General features: G+C 39.1%; 1 protein-coding gene across 1 annotated transcript in view; it reads right to left on the bottom strand.

The window, feature by feature from the left end:
* Nucleotides 1–406: 406 nt before the first annotated feature.
* Nucleotides 407–22,883, bottom strand: part of BMPER (BMP binding endothelial regulator) — a 149,258-nt gene continuing 126,781 nt past the window's right edge. The window contains exons 16-17 of the mRNA XM_031059384.1: nt 8,346–8,476; nt 407–2,326 (exon numbers count right to left, since the gene is read on the bottom strand). Coding sequence (XP_030915244.1) covers nt 2,145–2,326; nt 8,346–8,476 — 313 coding nt within the window. The 3' untranslated portion in view covers nt 407–2,144. The remainder of the gene's footprint in view (nt 2,327–8,345; nt 8,477–22,883) is intronic.

Consider the following 22,883-nt stretch of genomic DNA (forward strand, 5'->3'; position numbering starts at 1 on the left):
CATTGCATGTATTTTATTTCAGAAACATTGGGCAGTAAGTAATTAAAATATGCCCTAAACTAAAGGTAGGCAAATATTCTTTTAAATAGTTTAGACCCCATATATCAGCACTGAAACCTCACAAGCTGAAAAGCTCCTTGGTCTAACTGACACTTTAAATTATTTTAATGACTTCTATTTTATGTTTTAACTCCTTCAGCCCACAGCAATTGTTCTAAATTTCAACTTTGCCATTCAATTAGCATATGAGCCACATAAAACTCTTCTAGTCTCCTGCTCTGATGGGATCTGCACATTTTCAATTCTGCTCCCCAGTCCGCTTGTGTATGAGTCTTCAAAGCCCTCTCTTGCCAGTAAAACTGAATTATTTGATTGTTCCAAGAAAACGAACACAAAAGGGACAAAAAAAGATCAAGCTGAGTTTATTTAAGATTTGGATGAACATCCATGGAACACTCTTAGCATTATATGCCCAGCTCTTTTTAACACTGTGGTGGTACAGCATTTTGGATAGTGTGGTGCTTAAGTTAACCAGGTTCACTCAGCATCTTCCTCCAGGGTGGGATCACAGAAAGGCTGTATAACCCAAGTGTGTTTATCCACTCCTTTACTGTAAACTCAGGCCCTGCTTAACTTCCTCAAAAGAAAAGAATTAAAGGAGAAAGTTGTTCAAAGCATTACAATGTGCAATTTCAATGCAAGGCATAATGGAAGTAGCTGCGTGGGAAGATATTACTTCATTATAAACCTACATCAGATGCACAAAGATTTCTATCATCTCCAGAGACCATTCCATCAGGCTCTACAAGAGCCTGTTCCAGTGAAGAAAAATAGCCCCCTGTCCCTTCAGGCTTGAGAAAGTTGCATGGCTTTTTTATCCGTTTCTTATGAAATCCCATATTATTGCTTCTCCCCTGGGAGACTTCAAAAGTCATGCAAACTTCACAGAGCCCACATGTTCGTAAACCTCAACCAAAAGACCACTAAGGAAATAAAATGCAGTTCTCCAATTAGCATTTGACATTCTCTACTGGTTTTCAGTAGGGTGAATCAGTCTTTCTTCTAAATCATGCTGATAAATTAAATGAGTTACTAAGCCTGGCATTATTTGATGTTTTAAGGCACACTGAAATAAAACATTTCAGTGTGGGATTTGCTTTTGCATAATATTTGGGGGAGACATGAAACAAACCTAGGCGTTTCAAACATCTTTAAGGGGCTAATATGCACATGAATATTTTCTTCAAGCTCCTCATTGTGTATTCACAGCTACTGCCAAACACAACAGAGATGGGGCATTAGGATATGAAATGGGAAGTGGTCAGATTTTCAAAGTGAGCTGTTGGGTGCCTAACACTTATTAAAATCTGGCCCCGACTCTTTGGTGCCGTTCCAGAAAGAAATATCTCTATCCTGGCCATTGTCCAACCAGCTTTGGAAATCATTTTGCACAGTTATTTCAGTAAAGCATAAAAGCCAATCCCCAGCTTTCTCTGCCTGATTAAGCACTGTCACCAATCACTATGCAGCTCTAAGGTACGCATGAAATATTCCTAGATAAATCCTCCATCTCCAGAGAAATGTGTTTCCTGTACAACTGTAAATCCAGGTTCTGTGTTGAAACTAATCCAGCCTGGCAGTGCTGTGGCCCTAGAAAAGTTTCCTTGGTAACGACAAACTTATGCAACGGCAAAGTCATCCAATCTTTTCATGCCACAATATTATATTAAAAACACCTGGTTTATTTATACAATGACTTACAGATCAGGGTCCTAGAAATAATAATACATAAACTTTATAGCAAAAAATATACATATTATAATTCATCCTTCTATGGTATATAGAAATTATGTATATTTGCATGTGGACATATATATAAATATATGGGCTGTACTTACGTTTAGGGCACTTGTGTATGGACACGTGTGTCCAAATACACACAGTATATATTTATATATCTTTCTAGGTGCCACGTGTGTGTACTTAGAGACACACAAATGCACACAGAGGAGCATATTTACACTCTGTGAGTAGACATGTACTTTGCAGAATCTGCACACAAACAGCTGGAGTCCTTCACTGGCTCTGAGCATCAGGGGGGTCAGTGACCACCCGCACTAGTGTCCACGGAAAAAGAATGAATGTCACCGCTGCGGGCACAGGACTGGCTTGATGCATCTTCCTCTGTGAAGAACTAAATTTGCAGGGCAGTGACACCCTGCAATGCAGGGCTTGTTGCATGGTCCAATTTCATTCCAGTTGTCACATGTTTTGACACATCCTGGACCACAGGTATCATAAACTGCACCATGTTTACACTGGGTTGCTGAAAAGAGTTAAAAGGAACAAATTATGCATATTACACACAGTCCCACAAGGAAATTTACTTATCTGTTTGCTTAGTTTCTACTGCAAATATAAAAAAGCACATTTTAGCATGATGATTACCTAGAGGAAAAAATTACTTGTAAAATGATTCCACTATACTACATAATAAATATAAAAGTAGCAAAATTCCTTATCAAAAGTATCAAATCCACAGCAGTATTGAAGTTTTTTAGAATTTTAACACAACTAATGGTATGTAAGGCTTTGGCAAGGTTTCTATCTATATGCAGATGTACACTTTATATGAAAGGATTAAAACTGTTTATTCATTACAATGCCTTTTATCAAAGATTTCTGAAACATTTACAAGGACAGACAGTTTTATTATCAGTTCCATTCCTACAGAAAGAAGAAGAGAAAGAAGAGTCATTCACCCCATTAGAATTTCTGACTCTAAGATTATATTTTCTATATTTCACATTGCAGCAAACTAAATAAATGTTTTTATCCAGAAGCACCATTTCTAAAACAAACAAATAAACAAACAAACAAAAATTAAAAATCAATTGTATCCACACTGTTTTACCAAGGGATCACTGACAGTGAGGGCTCTTGTACTTAATGATTCCAGTATCTATTCACTAATTTATGGAACTGACAGTTCAATGCATTTTCAACATAAAAGATCACTGAAGGCTCAGCTAAAAGCACTAAAGCCCCTCCAGATCAATATTGAAACTCTCAACATTTTATATCCTGCCTTTTTAGTATGGAGAATAATACACAGTTCAATGGCAAATAAAAGTCTGTTATTCTTTTTAACAGCTGTGCTGATGGCAAAAACGGGGACTGATAAAATAGTTCATAGATGGTAAGGGACTCTCAAGCATCCAGAATCATCTCATGCTATTTTCAGAAAGGTGATTGTATTAGGAAGATTTCTTCAACTTTGAGAGAGACTGAAGGTCAATATTTTTTAAGTGAAAATTTTCTTATGGACAGAAAACACTGTTTTGTTTTGAGAATTGGCCTACAGAGTCATTACAGTACTGCTATTATTCATAAAGAGAAAACAGAAATAAATTGATTAAATATATATAAATGTATCAAAGAGGATGGAAGTCTTATTGCTAAGATATAATAAATTTAAGGCGTTCCTTTTCACCATTAAGGGACCTTCAAAACAGTATCAGCTTCTTTTAAGTTTTACTTGTGCATTTTATGGAATTTATGAATACACAATTCTCAGGACACAGATATTAATAAAAACCCCAAAATTGTAAAAAAAAAATAAATTATAGTACAGAGGCAAATTATCCTGGTGTTACAGAGAATCAAATGCTGAATATTAGATGGATATGAAATATTAGGGGAATAAAAACCCCAATCTTCTATCCTTAAGCATAAGAAATCACCAAGAGCAACCCACCTAGAAACTCTCTGAGACATCTTTAATTGAACATTGTTTCAGAATAGGCTGGAAACAAATATCTGTCTGTCAACTATGTTCAAGATAGGCTTATTCAGTTTTTGAGCATAGATCTTTTGAGAATATTTTTCCAACTTTACATTTCTGTCTTGCTCTGCATGATAACTGCCATGCATACTTAAGAAGGAACAAACAAAAGGAAAAACTAAAAAAAAAATTAAATTAAACATGAAATTTAGAACGCGGGAAAAAACACGCAAGCAATATTAAGCATAGAATAAAATGTTAGATTCTCAGGAAACTCTATGCTTGCATAGTGTGTTAAGAATAGAGTTTGAATCTTTGTAAGAGGGGAAACGAAACTGTGCAGATCTCCCCAGTGCTTTGCAAACAATGTATTAAGAGATTAGAAAAGTAGACCAAGGCATTTAAGGATAGTTAGGGATTGTCCATACACAATGTGAATTATCTTACAGGAGCTGTTTATTAGAAGCTTTTATCCTTCCTCCCTGAAAATGAGCTTCCCTTTGTAGGATCTCTAATTGACCAACCAAAAACAAACATTAGACTTCAGGACATGTAGTTTCCATACAGAAGGCAATACAAGCTTCAGTTTTAAGGCTGCACAGGTTTCATCCCACAAAGCTTTAGTGCAGTAATAGCTGGCCCATCCCTTCCACCTGAGCTGTTTGGTTCCTCAGCTGGTGGGTTTAAGGAAAGTTGGCTAAGGGCTCCTTTCCACTTCCTCATCTCTGCTCCAGAGCAAATGAGAATGTCTTACAGCCTGCCCCCGGCGGCCATGGCATCTGTAAGTACTCCCCCTTCTGCTTCACCACACATGTATGTGGGATGTCAGAACACCTCCTTATCCTTCAGATGATGCCACGTAGAAGATATGATGACTATTTTCTGCTGTAGGCAGCCCATAATGGCATTATTAACATGCTGTCAAGGGAAAAATCAGAAAAGTACAATGGCTGCTGTTTAAGTTCCCTGGATGGCTTTTATTGTTGAGTGATTCAGTTGTTAACATGTGGTGTGATTGATCCAACATTCCACTTCATCAACAGCTTAAAATATAAAAATAAAGACATTCTGCAGAAGGCTTCCCAGGAACTGCTGAAGTGATTCGCTACCATGTAAACATGGAAAACAGAAGTGTTGTCTTTGCACCCTTCTTCTAAGACAAATTCCTCTCTTAAAGAACTGAGCTCTGTTACTAATAACTTGCTAAGTACACCAGCAAAAAAAAAAAAAAAACAAAAAAAAATCCAAAACCCAAGTCCAACGTACAAAAGTTACTAATAATATTGTATTCTGAAACATTACCAGTCCCAACAGGATTTTTCCACTCTTCTTCTAGAACATGTGTTTGGCATGACAGATGTGAGCTTCCTCAGACCACTTTCTGAGCTGGCGGGATAATAGCCAGCTCCAGTCCAGAAGCCATATAGTCACATAAACACAGCACTGTGCCTGAGCTAATAAACCCAGCCTAATAAGGCTACAGCTTGCAGACTAGACCTGGTTTAGTCCAGCCACTTTGGCAGTTTCACAGAGGAGGCTTCTGTGCCTGTCTTTGTAGACATGGGCATAATTATTCAGGGGGAAATCTTATTCCCCAACAAAAGAGCCAAAACATGTAGCATAACTGCTGAAGGATTCCCTTGGCTAATGATATCTGATAAATCTGATTTCACAGAAAATTCTGAACTAATATTTGAGCATCAGTGAATGTTCTGGCTTATTCTGTCAATGTTACACAGTTTGGAAGTCTTCTGTAAGACTTCCAGATGTTATTTGACTAATAGTGCTTGCAATTCACAACACCTCTTTCTAACAGAGCTAAAGGTGATGGATCTGAGCACTGACCTTCCCATGATACACTCCTGTTAATATTTTCAGTTTTCAGTAAGTACCCACTGAAAAGCCAGAATAGCCCTCCTGATACATTTACACAGGCAATAAAGCAGTCAAAGGAAAGCAACATACAGCAGGGGAAAAGAGTGACACATGCCATAAAATTCTCTAACACAAAAGGGACCCAGAGGAGAAGAGCCAAAATCAGATATATGCTCATATTCCTCCACTTCAACTGATCACAGAGGAAAAGAGAAAATTGTTCAGATTTTATGAAACTGTTGTAGCATGTCAGCACATCAGTGCATTTTGCACTATATCATAGCCCTTATCTCATTGTTTTCTTGCATGTGTAGTCATGCCCAGGGCAGGGAGTTATTGCCTTCTACCATCCTTGAGTCTTCTTTCTCTTGGTATCCTGAGAAATGCAGCATTAAATTACTATATCCCAAGGCCTTTTAGCACTTCTGTTTACTTAATTGTACTTTATAAACGTCTTGTCTACCCTTTCTTGGGTAAAAAAAAAAAAAATTTTCTTTCCCCTTTCCTTTTCAAACAACTTCCTTCCACTTCTATCCTTTATTTTTCTTCTTGTATGTATCACTTTTTTTTTATTTCTTCTTTCCCTCATATTGGCTGTCCTGATTTTTTAATTTCTCCTTCAAGAACCATATTTTTTCCTATGCCCATCCTAACAGGTCTAACTCCCCACTACTTTCCATGGCAACCCATATCCTTTTCCTAACCCTCTCAGTTCCCATGTTCACCAACCTTTTCCTACCCTAACCATTTTCCTTACTCATTATCTTCCACTTTTCACTCCTCCAATAAATGACAGCTGACATTCCCTTTAATGAGCCAACCTCATAGGACAGCAAACCTTGAGCAGCAGTGTTCTGCAGAATAATGTAGAGGAGGATAAGCTATTGCACTGGGGGAGAGAGAAGAGCACGCAGGGGACAGGACATGCAATTCCTGAGCCTCCTGAGCATCCTATTTTGCTGGCCCTCCAGAAAACACAAGTTTCCTGAAGATTATAAAGATGAGCTAAGCTTACAGCAGTTAGGGCAGAGCAACTGGCAACCACACAAGATCTAGTTTTAAAACACACAAAAGTATAATTAAAACCTGACTTTCTAATAAGTATACTCTGTTTTCATCAGAACACGACTCTTGCAAGTATCCTGCCAGCTATGAAATGTCAAGCAGGAAATGAAAGCCATAGAATGCTAAAGTTTTATTACAGAAATATTGTTTCCCACCTATGAACTTTTATCTGTAATTGAGACACAATAATTGCAACTACTTGTTTTGGAGAGAAAAAAAGTCTGTTCAAGAATAAAATCTTGATGCTGGCCACTGGTACCATATGGATAACAGTGGATGCACTTTAGTTTAATGGTTACTGTATTATTTACTTAGAAGACGGTGCTACTTATCTAACATTGGATACTTAAATAAGTGTTTTGAGGGTACTCAGCCTTATACAGCTTATTTACATTTTCCGCTTAACAAGATTTCCCCTTTTTCTCTAGAAGAGATTAAAAAATTCATGTTGATTTAAAAATGTCTTTCATTAGCTTTAATGGAGGCTGAGTGTTTAAATTCCTTCATAATGCTCTCTCAAGGACTGGTTTTGCCTCAGAAAACTTTCTTCTCTTTGGTAAGATGCCAGAAAAAAAATGTGAAATGAAGCCTCAATTAGTTAAGTCGTGATATGTCAACACTTGTATAAACTCCTTAAGGCAGGGGCTGCTAGCAAGAAGTTTTTATTCTTCTTACAGCATCTGCCACAGTGAGGTCTCAGTCTGAAGTGCTTTGGAAAAAAAATCACGATGCTTGCTTCAGGTTCTGAATGGATCAGCTACCAGATAGATAGATTAAAATTATATATATTACTACTGTTGTCCAAAACCACATCCTTGAATAGGGTTTTCACTTAGTGACACCCTGTTTGGATTGTCCTGTTGCTTTGTAAGGAAAAAAATGAACCTTTTGGGAACAGTCAATCAAACATAATTTGCTCTGTCACTCACCCATCCCTGCTAAAATGCCTTCAACAGAAAAGGAAATTGAAGTTCAGAGAGTAGACCCTGAACCACACACAATCACCAAAATGAACCACAGAGTAATAGCTCTTAGAACAGCACTGAGTATCCTCCTCTCATTTTTTGTTGGTTTTTTTCAACTACTGTTAATTGCTTTACATAAATCTGAATATGTTTCCAGGCAAACCAATACCATTACAGAATGTCCTAAATTAATGAGACCATCATCAGGGGAAATACTCATCTACAATATTGCATTTTCGTTCAAGTGCCCATAGCCACAGGCCACTGCTGCTCATGGAGGCAATTACTCACAGTTACTTGCAATTAATGCAGTCCAAATCACACAGTGAGTATGGACCAAATGCAATTATTAATGCAGGTTACATTTTAATATTTGCACTAAATAGATTTGCTCCTCTTTCCTTGTTGAACCTACTGCAATTATATGTGCATGTTGTCCCCAGAAATATAACTATGTTTTGACAGGAGGTCAAAGGAATTTAAACTTTTTCTGTAATCAACAGTTCACATATCCTGAAAGAAAAACTTGGAAGAACTTCCAAGCTGATACAATTCCTGTATAATTTTTCATCCTGCTCCACCAGTAAAAGGATAGTGTGACCATGGCCTATTAGCCTATGCAACAGCTTACAAAGAAGCAGTCCCAAAATGCTTACCTGCACAGTTCTGCTCCGGCACCCACTGGACTTTCAGCCCTTCCCTCTGGCAGGCTCGGGCGTACGCCAGGAATGACTCACAGTAGCAGTTTTTATGGATCGGACACTCACACATGTCTGTCACACAGGACCTGCAGAACAAAACCACAAAACAAATAAGAAAGGAATGCTTTGGCAGATATCTGCCCAAGGGCTGGAGTTGTTTACTTTCCAGTCACATGGCATTCAATGCCACAGCAACTTGTGCTAAATGGCAAGAAGGTTAAAGGCATCCCTAGATTCCATCCCAAGGGCTCATCTCTTTCTTGCTGTGCTACTTTAATGCAGAGAAGCCTCCAGAGCACCAGGGAGCCACACAGAAACAGGGAGTTGAGAAGACCCAAGAAATGTCAGGTAGAGAGGATTGAGACCACAATGGAGGAAGGCAAACTCCATTTTTGCAATGATTTTGTGTCAACATAAGACAAAAACGTTTTATTCCTAGAAAGTAATATTTAATAATTTTACCAACAATCATCACAGTAGTGTTAAGTGTATGAATTCTGTAGGCAATGAGCACATGCCCCTCCATGGAAGCGATGATGCCTTCTCTTCAGGTTACCTCCAGACTCTTCCTCCTTTGAAGGCGTCAAAATAGCTATATGCCTGTTTTCTCAGCAGCATCACTACTAAGTGCCAGACTTTAAGACACTCCAAAGAAACACGGTTGATGCAGCATAACTGAGCAGTTTCATGCTAGGAAATCCCTCAAGCACAGTTCATACCACCCAGGCTCTTCTTATGTGGAAGTACCACAATGACAAGGAGCAAAGCTGCTAACATGACCCTATGTGAAACTGTTACTGTGGATGTCACCACTATATTTCAAGTTAGCTCGTTCAGAACATGTGCCTATTTGGCACAGACCTAAAATATAACTGGCAAGAGCCAAGAGATTTGCAGTTGGTGGTTTCTCCATATACAAAATGTTTAGATGGTTCTGCATGTGTAGCAATGTGAATTCAGAAATGCTGAGTATCTACTGCTCTCAGCAGAATCATTAAAAGGCAGGGACAAGGTATAGGGAAGGCATACTCTGAAAATCACACCCTCAGTTCATCTGCTTTCCACTGAAGGTGCTCTGTGCATGATCCTTGGGTGTCCATGGTCAAGGCCCCCCTGTTCCATGCATGTTCGGGGGCTTTCCTTTCTAGAGGACAAAGGCACAAATCCTCTTGTAAAGATGAAGAGCTGAAATGAAAAATGTGCTCTTCATGTTAGTTGCTCTTTCTGTGGACCATAATATGAACTGTCCTTAGGAAAAGGATAGATATAGACTTAGCTTCCCAGAAACTTTTCCACAGCAGAAGAGGTAATAGCTTGGAAATGGTGCAAAAACCTCAGACAAAGTAATCAGGAGCCCTAATGCCCATACTCTAGAGTAATTGAGAACCCTTTATTCAAAACTAGGAGAAAGGATTAGTGATCCCTTGAACACAGACAAGCCTGTTTCTGTAAGTCCAACAGTGCCCCTGGAAGAGGAATACTTCCCCATGCCAAAGTCACCAGCTGCTTCAGTGACCAGACAGTTCTGTTTGGCATTTTCATGAGTTTTAATAAATTTACTCTCAGTGGACCCTCAATATGAAATTACCTAAAAAATCACTGTGATAAATAAGTAACACAAGTGCTAATGTCTAAAGGTTACCTGTCCTTGATTTACTGAGATACATATGCGCTGTGAATAAACAGAATTGCTTTGGATCAAATATATAACATGCTCGTACTTACAGACCAGTTGTTTTCACTGGCAATAACTTTACTTTCTAAGGACAATGTCATTTTATTTCACTTTAGTCCTGTGGTAGGTCCCTTTACATCTTTTCCAGTAACAGATGTTGCTGTATGCATATCACAGCTGAATGGCAAGGAATAGATTAGCACAACATCCTTGGGGTGGTTTGATGTTGTCAGCTGATAAAAGACCTTGTATAAGCACAAAGGGTCACCTTTTTACGTGGCACACTAAATAACTTCACACTGTTTTCCTTTGGCCACAACATCTCTTTGTGATCTCTTCCTGCTATCTCAGCAGCAGGCACTGCTCCATACACCCCATGCAATTTAAGAGGTGCCTGTCTCATTTTTACAGTGAAGTAGATGCTTGCTTGCTACTGAAACAAATCATTATCACAAAGAAAGTCTGTATATAATCTCTATAAATAGTTGATTGTCAAGGTACCATTTTATCATGTTTTTGTTTCTGTGCCAGCCCCCTTTATGAAACACATTTCACCGCTCTCCACTCAGATTTAGTTGTTATTGATGTCCATGGTGTTTAGGGATGCTTGCCAGTATCAGCTTGGCTATATGTTCAGCACCTTCTTTGACTAAAAACTTATAAAACGCTAAATCTGAGGTACTTCCTCTGCTTTTTAGAGCATACCTTTGGTTTTGCTTTTTTTTTTTTTTTTTACCATTACCTGGAGAGAGATGTCACATCTTGCACTGAGTCAATGAACCTACAGCTACCTCAGATGCTTGCATCAGAAAAAGATGCAAGAACAGGAATCTCCAGGCTCGCCATCAACCACCCAAGCTTTTTACTAGCTAACATGTTCATGGTAAGGCTAGCACAGACCCTGGCAAAGCCTAGGCATAATCTGAGGGGTTAGGGAAGGGAGGTCAGCATTCCCAGTCTGCAAGAGGGCAGCCATGCTCTTTGGGAGCACAGAGCTTAGCTCCTATATTCACATGAGCAACACCAACCATTATCCCTTGGCATTGAAATGGCCATGAACATCCAGGCATGCTCCAGAGTGAAAGATCTGTGCTTTGGCTGGGATCAGCACTATTTGCTGCAGTGTTCAGCATGGGTGTCCACCGAGGAAGTAGCATGCCATGTGCAACACAAAGAATCTGTTGATTAATTACATACCAAATTGCTGGTGTAATTTTTATTTTCATTGAGTGTTTAACCCTGGTGACAGCTGCTCGGGTCAAGCCCTAGCTTGGCTGAGGAGCCATTGTCAGATTGCAGCAGTTTTATAAATTAATTACAATTTCAAATTATTTGTACAGTTCATTAAATAAATTAATTAATTAATGTTAAATCAAAAAGGAGTGTAAAGAAAACTATATCCACAGCTGCCAAGTCTAGTGAATAAAAATAAAAACCTCCTTTTATTTCCTAATGAAAGGGCAGTTCTGAGGAAGGACACAGAAGTAAAAGATGTCCATTCTCCAGGGCCTGGTTCTGAGGGTGACCTGCTGATGGCCCATGGCCAAGCTTCAACTTTGGGTCTGTTTTTTAGCAAAACTTGTTTACTTCTTGCACTTAATTACATTTCTCACATTCATTATTGCTACAGTTGTGTTAAAGGGCTATTATGGGATGATTTACCAAGTAAATTGAAAAACGGATGATTGTGTGCTATCCTAATCCTTTCCCCTTGCAAAAAAAATTTGGCATGCCCATAGCTTTTATTTTTTTATCTTCTCCAGTGATACATTTCAAAAAATATTCTCTGCTTCCCTAGATTCTGCCTTCTTATCATTCTTCCCTTGAATTGGAAAAAGAGATTTGGTGACACTAACTGCATGTACTCACATCTTATCTGTACTCTAATCTGACTGGACTGTACAAACAACAAAAAATACATTTAAATAAAACTTTGGAATTATGCCAGTAATGAAGCTCTATTGACAATTTACTGTACTGCACAGTAATGAAGACTTTAGGTCTTGTGGGGTATTGTGACTCTTTACCAACAACAAAGCATTTGTGTAAATGCAGTAAAAACATATTATAAACTTAATCATCAAAATATTACAGTCAGACAGAAATAATTTCACAAGAAGGCTGCAGCACAAGTTACCTATAAAATGAAGCTATTTCACTAGCCATGGAAATACAAACAAGATACTTCAGGCAACCTTAGTTCTGCCCTAAGTGAAATCATAGAGAAATGCAATGATGTTGTGGTCCAAAAGAATATTACATTTATTTTAAGGACATATTTACATTTAGAAAAAGAAAAACACTTGGATGTGACTGTACACTTTATCTGGCCTCCCTGCTCCAAATAAGCACCAGAGAACAGCCAGCCTCTGAGTCCTGGTACCAAGTGCCTCACTGTGATCCCTTTTGATGCTGTCTGCGCTGCCTGCAGGGTATGTGTCAGAGATGGTGTTAATTGGGTGTGTATAATCACAAACTGTTGCAAGGGGAAATCCATGAAAGTGAAGGCATCCGGCAGCTGTGGGACACACCCTCGAAGGAGACAAACACACACTCTGCTGTCACATCTTCAAAGCAAACTGGATGACTACACTCCTTCAGCAACAGCCCTTTTTCATATTAAACTATGGAAAGTCTCCAAGTCCCACAAAGGGCAAAGAACAGACTCCTGTGCTACATGCAGTATTTAAAAAAAGAAAAAGATCACAGCAATGAAGCCTACAGCCTTAGTCAGTGCCACACGGGATTGAAATTGCAGATGTTCACTTGCGGGACATCAGCAGTTCATTTTCCTCTGTGATACACATGAATCCAAACCCAGAATCAACCATTTTAAGAGGGGCTTAATTTTTCCCCTATATATCACAACAGGAGTATGATGCAGTGCATTTCTCAAATATTCTGGTACCTTTGAGTTGTTCTACACAGATAGAAAACAATAACATCTTCTTCTTTCCATCAGTAGATCTCAAGAGGTTTTACAAAAGCAGTGAGAGATAGTGTATCTCTGCATACATTTTCTGTATATGAAGAAGCATCAGAGGGTGACGGGATTTGTCATCTCTACACTTGGAATAAGCTGTACACGTGCAAATTTCAAATCCTGAAGAGTAATCTGCCTATAGACGAATATTAATTCCCAGCCCCATCATCCTGTGAGACACGACTTCTTGGGATAAATTTTTATTGGGTAAGCCAAATCAGAGTTTTAGCACAAGCTTGGCCAAATTTTTTAGGAAAAATTAAAGCCTCTTTAAAGTTAGTAAATTAAAGTCAGTAGTTAAGTTGAGAGAAAGTTTCTTTGGGCTGTTTTTTCAACAAAATTCAATGAGTTGCTATTATTTATGGCCCCAGATAGAAAAGACATTTCACAAAGTAAGAAGATGAGAAGATGAACCATTTTCCAATGTATAATGGAAAGTCTCATGCTGTTGCTATCTCAAACTCTCTCTTGTCTGCATGTGCATGTTTAACCTTACTGAAGTATTGAAATATAGTACGTAGAGCCGGAGACATATTATGACTTTGAAGCTTGAGATCAAAGGCTTGAGATCATTCTTTCTCCAGAGTTTACTAATATTAATACACAACCAGCAAGTAGCTCAAAGAAAGTAATTTTGGAGGCTGCTGAAAACACAGAAATTCTTAGGTTTATTGAGTATTCACTCAAAGCACTTGCCTGGGGAACTGACTGTTTCATGCAGCAAAGTCAGTCATTTTCAAGGACCATTTCTTCCAAGACCAGGTAACCATGTCTGTACTCCCTCTGTGCTTTTCCTTAGCGTTGGTAACATTGCCTTAAATTGGGGATCAGATAAAGGCGTCCATAACAAAGTTAAATCATCACTGCCCCGACCCTTTTTTTCTGGTAAGTGTGAAAATAAGGGCCTACAAAAACTGGCAAGCAGCTTATGAGTACTTTGTACTGGAGAATGTGCACTTTGTACTGGAGAATGCCCCATGCTGAAGAACTCTCTGCTCAACAGGCTCCAAAACATTGTTACGAGTGTGGGAGCAGAAAGGGAACTCACAGCTCATCTTCAGTGGGCTGTACATAGCAAATGTACTGCAGGCACATCCTCTCCATGGGGAAATCTCATTCCTATAAAGAAAGCATTGGCTATAATGCTTGAGAATATGACTGTTGTTTTTTGGCAGAATGCAGAGAAGTTTGCAGCAGCAGGCATTTGAATCAGGCATTCAAAGTTCCTTCTGATTCCTGATTTTTGTGCAACTTGGATTCAAACATGGACTGTATTTCCACACTAAGCTAACCAGAGAGAATTATAAAATACATAATTTCATAAAAGGGAAAGAGCTGCATGCGATCTAAGATTTTTGGGGCATAGCAGTCTTGTTATACACACACTGAAGAGTCCTAATTTAATTCTGGGTATCATCATTCCTGGTCCAGATATAGATGTGGCACTCAGATAATGAAACAGAATCACACAAGATACCCATATCCATCTCTGCCTTGCCAAGGAACACTCCCAAAGCAGTTATTTAGAGTCAACATAGGAAAAGGATGCTTTCAATGCAAGTGGTAATTACTGCTGGTAATTTCCAACATAGCAAAGACAGACAGCGATTCAATTCTGATTTCTTTGCATATACATCTTTTTAAAAAACATCAGAACCCATATTTCCCTCACAAAGGATAAGCAAAAATGGTATTTTCCCAATGCTGAATAAATGAATGTCCATGTGGACCTCTGAAAGAAACCATATTGTGCTGCACAATATCACCACAAGCCTACACTATGTGCTGCTAAAAATATTATCCAAAAGCCTTTGGATAAAGCCAAAAAGAGTGTTCTGCATGTATTTTTAACCTTTATATAAAGAGTATTCTGTGCCAGAATTGTGTTTCATTGCTTTAACCAACATTACCCACCAGAATATGGCAAAATTAACAATGAAACATTGTGGAAAATTTTCTAAAACCTCATGAAATAGAAATAGTCAAGACAGCATTACTCTGACACCTATTTATAATCCCTCTCAATATGTAGTACCAGTGGTACATGCACTTAAAAGGGAGGAAGAAGAACCAAATAAAGGATGAAATGGCACAGTAGTCTTACCTACTTCCTTCTTCATAATAATTGTGTCATGATAATGTGTCAGGTAGGCTTTTTACATCTCGTGCTTGGATCCTTATAGGCATCTGTGACTTTAATTGTACTTTCTGGTCCTGAGAATGGAAAGGTTGGCTAAAATCCCTCCACAGGGAAATAGCTGAACAATGACTAAGAAGGACAATGTAGTCCCATGCTGGACTCCAAGAAGCATCTGGTATGACTCAGAATATTTCCTAGAGCTGAAGATTACAGTACAGCTGAGCAGCTGACTTGCCACCTTTAGAAAGAGTGGATTTTTGCTCAAAAAATTCTCAACAGAATATTGAAATGCCACCCACAGCTGTGGAAGAGCTGACCCCTTGCACTCCCACACATTTTTCAGAAAGTGGAAAAGAGTTTTCACATTCTCTTCTTCTGTTTCTGTTTCTCTGCACCATGCAGAGTTTCACCTTCATTGTGCAGCCATGGCATTTGAAATAAATAGTCCTGGCATTTGAAAAAAAGATCTGTATGCAGGAGAAGTCAAGTAGTTTGAGTTCATATGTAGCATATATCTTGAAGTGAAGCAATTAAAAAATACTCCTCTGTGTTTACATGCGACTCCGTAACTGGAATTATTGGAATAAAGAGGAAATGCAGTGTAAGATTCTTAACCCATTTCAAACAACTGCCCAAGATAACACTGAAAATAGCCATCTAAAATATTCTCATTTTACTTGCATACTGGAGTGGTATAAATAAAGTTTTTTCCACCCTCTTTAAAGAGATTACTGCAAAAAGGATTTGGCTGCCTGTACGTTGTATGATCTGTGGATTGTATATCTAACTGGAAAATGCCAGTACCATAATAACACTGCACTAGAGCAGAGTATCCAAACCCCCTATAAAGAAGTCATTTGCAATAAAGTATTTGGATCAACAGTAATATGAGAGAACCAAATTTAGGAATATGACCTGGAATCTGACACTGACGGTTCAAAAGCTAGAACCTGCTTTCTGAAGATATGTTATCTTCAGTTAAACTAATATCCATAGTCATCCACTTGCAAACATTCATCACATAACTGGCAAAGGCAACAGTATCTGTATATGTAAAGCTATATGATAAGGCTTATCATGCATTTAAGCAAAGGTTTAATGTTCAGGAAGAAAGTTAACTCCTAAAGCATTTTCTACCAAAAATCCCATCTTTCATTAGGCCCAGGGGCCTTAGGTGTGCAGCATATATGCTCATCACTGATGTCCTATGGCCAAATTGACCTTCTTCATGTTTCTGGTACCTCATCATTTATCATAGAATGTCTTGGGTTGGAAGGGACTTTAAAGACTATCTAGTTCCACCTGCCATGGGTAGGAATGTCTTTCACTAGACCACACTGGTCAAAACCACATACAACCTGGCCTTGAACACTGCCAGGGATGGGGCACCCACAGCTTCTCTGGGCAATATGTTCCAGTGCCTTATCACCCTCACAGTACAGATTTTTGTCCTACTACCTAAGCTAAACCTACTTTCTTTTAGTTTGAATCCATTCCCCCTTGTCCTATCATGCCAAGTCCTTGTAAAACGTCCCTCTCCATCCTTCTTATAGGTTCCCTGTAGGTACTGGAAGGCCACAACTAGGTCACCCTGAAGCCTTCTTTTTTCCAGACTTGAACAATCCAAATTCTGTCAGCCTTTCCTTGTACAAGAGGTGCTCCATTCCTCTAATCATCTTGCTGACTCTACTCTGAAACTGCTCCAAAAAGTTGATGCTCTTCATATACTGGGCACCCAAAACTGGATGCACTCCATCTCACAAGAGTGGAGGGGCAGAATCACCTCCCTCCCAAGCCACAGCCTAGAAAAATTTCTAAATTTCATAATGTTTAGGATTTTTTAAACCAGTAAGACTCCTTATTACAGATTCAGTTCTGACATAATACAGCAGTATTCAAGTTATTTGACTGACCACATCATATGCATGTATCAAGTCTTTCTTAAGACAGGAAAAGAAACAGAAAATGTTTTAGTGGACTTTTTCAATATCCATATTAGTATTCTACATTTCCATTCACTGCGTGCAATACTTAGCTTAGCACTTACACTGCTAAAGTGAATTTGCCTTATGACAGAGACACTCCATCATAATGGAATTTTTAGTGTCCTCTGGCACAGCTACCAAGGAAAATCCATCATCATTTTGAACTTTTACATTATGTAACTGACATAAAATTTTATCTTTTTTTCCATGTCTAGACTTGATTTTTAAAGAATACTTCCCCCAGCTCTCTGTCAAGTGGAGACTAAACTGCCATATCTTATCTAGAAAAGGAAAAAACTTAGTAATTTTAATTCAATTTCAAAAAGACAGACACATTTTAATATCTAACTTTATACATTAAAGTACTTTCAATCAACAGTTAAACTTTGTTATTCTGTTTCATACAGTGTAAATGAACATTGCATGGACTAAATGGCTCTAATATGACTGCATCAACTTTCACTCTGGTAGACAGAGAGCCCATTAGTGTATTCTGTGTGACAGCTCTCATCTGAGAAAAGCCAGAGGTTTTGCATGGGCTTATAAACATCCTAGATAGAACCTCAAAAATTATTGGGAGGTTTTGAAGTTATGGCCCTACAGAAATATAAACCATGTAGATATACCAAAAGCATATTGTCACAGCCATTAGATAAACATATTAAATGATACAGGTTTCAAATCTTCAAAATAAAAATTCAAACCAGATCATCTCCTCCTGTCTGCTGACAAAATGTACTGTGGCCCTGCTATACTATCTGTCATAAAAATATGTCATATCCAATAACAAGCACAATGAGAACACGAAGCAGGAAATATTTCTGAACTATAAACATAAACTAAAGTTATCTTCAGCTTTTGATGATGATTCACTGTATATATTTCCAAGGAGGTCTTGTGATATAATAATAAACAGGCTGGCTAGTTTAGAAACTCACATTCTTAAACTGTGCAGAGCCCACTCTTTGGCTTAATCCATATGAAATTAACTTCAATCAAGCAGTATTTTTCCTCTAGGTGGCTGCAGAGCATTTAAAAAGTTGCTGGCTACAGATGGAATAAGAAAGAAAGACAGCAATGGAAAGACCTTATAGGACTGCTATTTAGAAAACAGCTTTCTCCCTCATCTTGCTCTCTTTAGACAACAAGAACCAAACTCTCATCTCAGCAAAGACAGACTCATTGAGAATGCCACCTTCCAGCCAGTCACATCCTCACAGTGCATTTCACCTCGGAGGTCTCCCTCTTTGCTCTTCATCATAGTTCCTAAAAATAGGACTTGGATGAAGTGGCAAAACAGCCAGCCTACCTGAATTTAAATATATAGAAAAACACTCTGTTTCTGGGTTTTATGGCTTCCTGTGTGGTCCTGGCCCAGACCCATACAAAGGCATAGGCTCATAAAGCATGATTGAGACAGGATTCAAAGACATGAATGCAAAACTGCAGTCCTGGAGGGGTTACCCTGACTCCAGCAAGGCTGACCTTTTTCATGATGGATATTTAGCTCCTGCCTTACATTTCCTTAGGCACCTTTGCTTTTGTTCTGCATGTTCTTATAACCATGCGGGCATTGGCAGGCATAAATCCTGACTGACACCCCAACAGTGAGGCCCATCAAGGATGGCTGTCTTAAAACAGCAGCAGTGCTGCCATGTCCCATTCAGGATTTGATACCAGAGGCAGAGGGTGAGCAGAGCGATATGGATTCAGCCAGGAGGCAGACACCTAGCTTGTGCTCCCTAGTCAGTTTGATGAAGCCTGCTACTTCACAGAGAGCTTTGGATAAGGTGTGCTTTGCATAGTGCCACAGTTCTTTAGCCTTCCTGACTGCAAGGTTTCAAGTGCAAAACACCATACAGAGCATGAAAACACAGCAGATGAAATGCTGGCTTCAGTGAAATGGATGGGGATTTTCTTGCTGACAACACAGGAGCCAAGACTCAGAACTGCCATCAGCCTTTTGTTTTTTTTCAGTTCTGTACTTCAAGCTTTGAAGGATCCAGACTCATTCAGGACATCAATGAACATTAAATTCAAGCATTCTGAATTTAAATGCTATGAATTAAAATTTCCTGTACTAGACATAGTGACTCCAAGACATATCAGCCTGGCCCAGGAACCACAGAAACCCACATAGATGTTATAAAGCCAGAATGACCTAATTCTGGGTGAAGTGGGATGAGACGATATGAGCAGACAGAGCCAAGGTTTGTTCTTGAAACTTACCTTCCAGTGAGCTGGTTTGGGCATGGTCATTTACTTGGCTAGATACAAAGGCAGTTGTAATGTAAATCAGCAGACTTTAATGAGAAATTGCAGCCACATGAGCAAACTCTCCCTATCACAAAATAATCACAGTTTTTTTTCCTGTTCATCTGTGGGTCATGTCCAATGGCAAAGATGTTAAGATAAATTCTGGGCTTATTCTTGTATACAAAGTACTAAACACAGTTTTGCCTCTTTTGTTGGCTGGGCAGCAACTATGGAACAGATCAGTGCTCCATGCTGGCCACCTTGAACAAGTTGCCTGGTGAGCCACAAAGCAATTAATTCTCTCTCCATCACTTCTCACCCCATAAAATCTTCCCTGGCCTCCCTACAGAAGCAGCGGAAAGATCTCGGAGCTGTACCAGTTTGTTAGGAAGCTTGCTGTCAAACTTGGCAGAGGCTGAAAGCTACTATATCCCTTCTCACCAGCAAAGTTTGTGGGTGGAAATTGTCAGCCCCAAGTGTGCCTTACAGCCTTTGGGAAAAGGGAGGCAGCACAACTGCAGCAAAGCAGCCCATACAGCACATCTCCTGAAGAAGCCCATCTGATAGATGGAGAGAGAAATCACAGAAGGCAATAAAGAAGGAAAAGCTATTGCAGGAATTGGGCAGATTGTGCAGGAGATTGTGTTCATGTTCTCCAAGGGTCCTTGGGAATCACAATGTTTACAGTCCATACCTCTGTGAGGCCACTGATTGCTTCCCTTTGAGGTGAGCATGTGGAACGAACTCAGTAGTTTTTCTGCTCCCATGGATCTTTCCACAGGTGGGGAGCCTGAGGGCCCATATGAAAGCATGAGCAGATTAGCTCTGTCAAAACAAAGATCCTGTTTTTGTGCCAGTAAGGAAAAAAAGGAGGGAGTGGGGAAAGCATAAAATAGAGTTTATGATATATAGGAGGAAAATTGTTTTTTAATAGAATCTTTTCAACATTTTCCATTAAACTTTGGTTGCTTGCAGTGCAAGTTTTGGAATGCAACTCCTTCATCCCCTTAGGATGGTCTGCATTTTATTACGTTAGTAAGGAAGCCCAGCTTACTCCTAGCAGAGCTACTGTGTGAAACGTTTCAAACTCAAGCCAAAGTGGCAGGAGTAAAAAGCCCCTCCTCATTGATTTTCAGCCTCCATTCTGAGGCCAGCGATTTAATGTAATTTTTATAATGTGTAAAAGAATCTTTTGTTATCAAGCAATAGTAAATCACAAATGATCACATCATAATGAACAAAACTACGTGAATCCAAATGTTACCCATATGATGACTCGATTTCAGCTGGAATTCCTAACCAGAATGAGCAAAGGAATATATCAGAAGAGAGGAGGAGGTATTGGTCATGAAACAGGGGAGATGAACTGAGTAATGAGAGAACATTAGAACTACTTCCTTCCTTCCCTTCCTCTTTTCCCCATCCCTCTCTGCTCCCTCTACCCTACCAGTGATACTGGGCACACCAGTATTAGAAATAGGTGTACCAAAAGAAGAGGTACAACTGCAGTACTAGCAGTCAAGGATGAAAATATATGGGAGTCAGGACAAGTAGAAATATTAGAAGTCTATCATCTTGGAGCAGCAATAGTGGGGAAGTTAGGTGGAATAAATCCTCTTACACGTTTGTGTAGCAATTTTTATAGTTCAGAGACACTAGGGAGGCAGAATGAAAGTTATGCCTAGCAAGATGAACCCAGAGAACAGATGAGACACTTCAGTAGGGTCAGAGGGTATATATCTGCATAAACCCTCTCAGTTCTGTGTATTAAAGGTACCCACAGTCTCCATGGATATAATTTAGAAGATTCCATGAGCACTGACAAATTATTACACATTTAAAGATCAGGGGAAAGGAGAAAGTCTTTAAGGTGCAATTTACTTCACAATGTAGCCAAGGTCTAGCCTTCTCAAGCTACCTTTCTTTCAGATCCAATTTTTACAGGTAAAGACTGAGCCTTTTGCTATGATTTATGCTGAGTTCTGCATAAAATGCTACAGAAAGTAGTAGGATTTCTCTTTCCAAAGTTATTTGTCTAGATGTAGTCAGCTTTAAGCATCCGCCTTCTCACAAAGGCCAAGATTCATTCCTCTAAGCTGCAAGATTGTGGCTCTTTAATACACTGCCCAGAAAGCTTGGATTTTTAATACCTATCACAACAAATGCTCCAGTATATTGTACCAAATTCTCTCTGTCTCCCATGTGAATCTTGTGAATAAAGTCTATGTTAACCAGAATCAGTACAATTCTGCTGTACTTTCCTCTTTCTCTCTGTGTGCAATGGGTGTGTGTATAGGTTTGGTTCTTTTCTACTCTTAGGTCAGTAATATACTGCACTTCAGGTTAGACAAAAATCTTGTTAACTAGTTGCCCTTGTATTGGACTGGATATCTTGCCATTTGCTGGAAATAAAGAAAAGCAAGGGGAAGGCAAATTTTAGCATTAGTTCTCTCACCAAATAGGTTAATGAAATCATACAGCCTTAGAGATCTGCACATGTTCAGCACATTCCATGTGGATGTCAGCTGAAGTGATACCTTAACTCTCTCCACTTCTAAGAAAGAGAAACACAGAACATGAAGAAATCAGAAGTTCATCTTATCTTCCAATCTTTTCAGAGAGAATGTGAATGGCAAGCCCAGAAATTCTTAGAGATCCATTTATGTAACAGTGGCAGCAACCAAGGAAAGAAAAAATCAAGATGCAATGAAGTTCTTGATCCCATCTGGGCGAATAGTACAAAGGGAATCATCACGTCTGCATGAAGAGAGTGATGGTGATAGAGTATTAACAGAAGAGTCAGAATCTCCAGAGTCAAACACTGTGGGAACAAGTAAAAGCCACAGAAGGAAATGGAGGCTAAAGAGAAAGGCCCACAGTAAATATCTGCAGATGCTGTTGTTTGCAGTGGGGGCTGAACCAACAGGGATGTAGTCATACACACACGTAGCACCTCACCAGTAGAAGAATATTATTTTCAAGATCAAAAGTCAAGCAGCAATAAAATCCGTGTCAAAAAACATCAGCAGAGGAGGTTGTGCATGCTCACTCATGAACATCTGCACTAAGAAGCCACTTAAGTAACCATGCAACAGCATGGAAGAAACATCTGCAGCATGTAGACCACCAGCTGTGCAGTAATAATACTTTGAATATCCAGAGTGCCTTTTATCTGAATGCTGCAAAGCATTTTCCAAACAAATTAAGCTTCACAACACCACTGTGAGCTTCTTATTTAATGGTAGGATTATTTCATCCTGCACTAAATGCCATTGCTGCCAGAATGAAAAGTAACACCTGCTTATCATCTCACAGAAATGTACAGTTTTCACAAAGGTAAGTGACAAAATGGGTGGGGTTAAGCTAAAGTGCAGGAAGACTTGAGGTGGTCAGAATCAAATGCTTAGAAAAGAAACTCAGACAAACATAGTATTAACACTCCCTCCCTTCCCCC

This window comes from Geospiza fortis, unplaced genomic scaffold, assembly GCF_000277835.1.
Source record: "Geospiza fortis unplaced genomic scaffold, GeoFor_1.0 scaffold346, whole genome shotgun sequence".
NCBI classification, from domain to species: domain Eukaryota; kingdom Metazoa; phylum Chordata; class Aves; order Passeriformes; family Thraupidae; genus Geospiza; species Geospiza fortis.